Source organism: Poecilia formosa, unplaced genomic scaffold, assembly GCF_000485575.1.
Source record: "Poecilia formosa unplaced genomic scaffold, Poecilia_formosa-5.1.2 Scaffold1256, whole genome shotgun sequence".
In the NCBI taxonomy this organism is placed as follows: Eukaryota; Metazoa; Chordata; class Actinopteri; order Cyprinodontiformes; family Poeciliidae; genus Poecilia; species Poecilia formosa.
In genome coordinates this window covers 8,980-10,940 of record NW_006801195.1, presented here as the reverse complement: position 1 = coordinate 10,940, position 1,961 = coordinate 8,980, and the positions used below count along the sequence as shown (strand labels likewise).

Genomic DNA, 1,961 nt, shown 5'->3' with positions numbered 1-1,961 from the left:
GACTCTGGAGAACCTGACTGCACTTAGGAGATGATACAGCTGTTTGAAGTGTGTTGAACCAGGGAGACATCTAAGAGTTGCAGGACACTCTTAAAACTTCTTTTCTCTCCAGATTTCAACCTTTAAAATGTTTAATTATTTAACTTTTGTTTTCTTTGTATCTTTATTACAAATGTGATGTTTTTTTCTATTTATTGTTGCATTATGTGACTTCTGTTTCATTATTTTTGTGCACAGCTCTTTGGTCTTGTTGCAGTTTAAAGTTCTCTAGATCTAAATCAGGAATAGAAACTCCAGAGCTGCAGAGTTTAGATGCTGCATGTTCATTTCTGATGTAAAATATAAAGACAAAAACTGAATAAATAAATTACTTCTGGTGTTCCGCTTGTTATTTAAAACTCATGTTTTTAGAGTCAGTTCAGGGAAAATATCAACTGAACAAACGGAACCATGAATGTAAATACAATGAGCCAGGAAATGTTTCTTTTTCATGCATTTGATTTATTTTTCATTTCTGAGGTGAAGAGAAAACTCCATTCGGGAGGTGAAGATCAGGTGAGAAAGAAAACAACAAAATAATTAATTTATTCTAATTCTACAAACATGTGGATCAAACTGATGTAGATGGAATTATAAAATATGATGAGAATTGTATTTCATGATAGTTTGTTTTATTTAAACCCAATTGTTTGTTTAATCCACCACAGATATTTACACACATCAAGGATTACAGTTGGTTTCTGACATACATAGTTTGCTCCAGCAGCATAAATCACACCATAAATCTTGCCGTTGTGCATCGCTGCTCCACCAGAGTCGCCCTGTAGAAAAATTTATATCAGTATATTTATGTTGTAAAACAGAAAAGTCTTCTAATCACTGCAGAGAGTTATTGCAGAAACAAACTTACATGACATATATCCTTGGACGGTTCTGAAGCAAGGAACACGCGCGTAAATGTTTGATGGAGTTGGGAAACAGCAACAACTTTCATGTTGACACACTGAAGATGTGGTGCAATACTAGGAAAGGGCACTGTAGAGAAACATGAGAATCATAAACATGTTCTTCACTTGACCATCTCTGTAGAAACGGAAACAAAGATTTTATTCTCATAACTTCAATATTTCTCTCACATCGCTCATTATTGGGGCCGGTTGTCATTTCTCCCTCTCCTGCCAGATTAACAGTATCGCCTCTAAAACAAAAGAATAAAATGTAAAAATACAAGATAACAATGTAGAAAATTAATTGTTATGAAGAACAATGAAAGAACATAAAATGAATCCATGAAGGACTTCATCCACTGACACAGGAGTGTCCACCTCCAGTCCTCAGTGACGGTGTCCTGCGTCCTTTACATGTGTCTCTGGTCCAACACACCTGAGCTAAACGGGTTCTGGTTCTGCTGGTGGCCTGATTACCTGACTCAGGTGTGCTGAAGCAGAGGCAGCAGGACTGGAGGAGTGGAGACAGAAAACCTGAAGTCATGTTTTTGATCAGAGAAAGACTTACCTTCTAAGTTCACGCCTGCAGTCTGGTAGCTGAGCAGGTCGGACATCTGTTACTGGTGTCTGAAGCTTCAGCAACATGATGCCATGCTGGAGGCCATTGTGAGTATAAGTCACAGGTATGTCTTGGATTACCTGACTCTGCTGCCCAGCAGTCCGTGGATGAACCTTCAATATTGCTGTGTTAGTCCTGCAGTAAAGATTGGATTTTAAGGAACAAACAGAAAACCTGATCATCTGCAGATAAAACTGTCTTCAAGTCTCTTTCCTACCATCCTGGCTCCGACTTCCAGCACTGAGCTGAAGTCAGGATCCACTGAGGGTGGATCAGGGATCCTCCACAGCGGATCCTTTCATCACCATTGCTGCTCTCCAGCCGAACATGATGAAGACGCTCCCCGTCATCACAGTTTTGACCTCCAATGATTCTCTTCTGCCGAGAAACACCTG

The 1,961-nt window shown here is 39.4% G+C and overlaps 1 protein-coding gene across 1 annotated transcript in view; it reads right to left on the bottom strand.

The window, feature by feature from the left end:
- Positions 1 to 980: 980 nt before the first annotated feature.
- LOC103132732 (mast cell protease 2-like) overlaps positions 981 to 1,961 on the bottom strand; it is a 1,219-nt gene continuing 238 nt past the window's right edge. The window contains exons 2-4 of the mRNA XM_016667559.1: positions 1,784 to 1,958; positions 1,516 to 1,701; positions 981 to 1,198 (exon numbers count right to left, since the gene is read on the bottom strand). Coding sequence (XP_016523045.1) covers positions 991 to 1,198; positions 1,516 to 1,701; positions 1,784 to 1,958 — 569 coding nt within the window. The 3' untranslated portion in view covers positions 981 to 990. The remainder of the gene's footprint in view (positions 1,199 to 1,515; positions 1,702 to 1,783; positions 1,959 to 1,961) is intronic.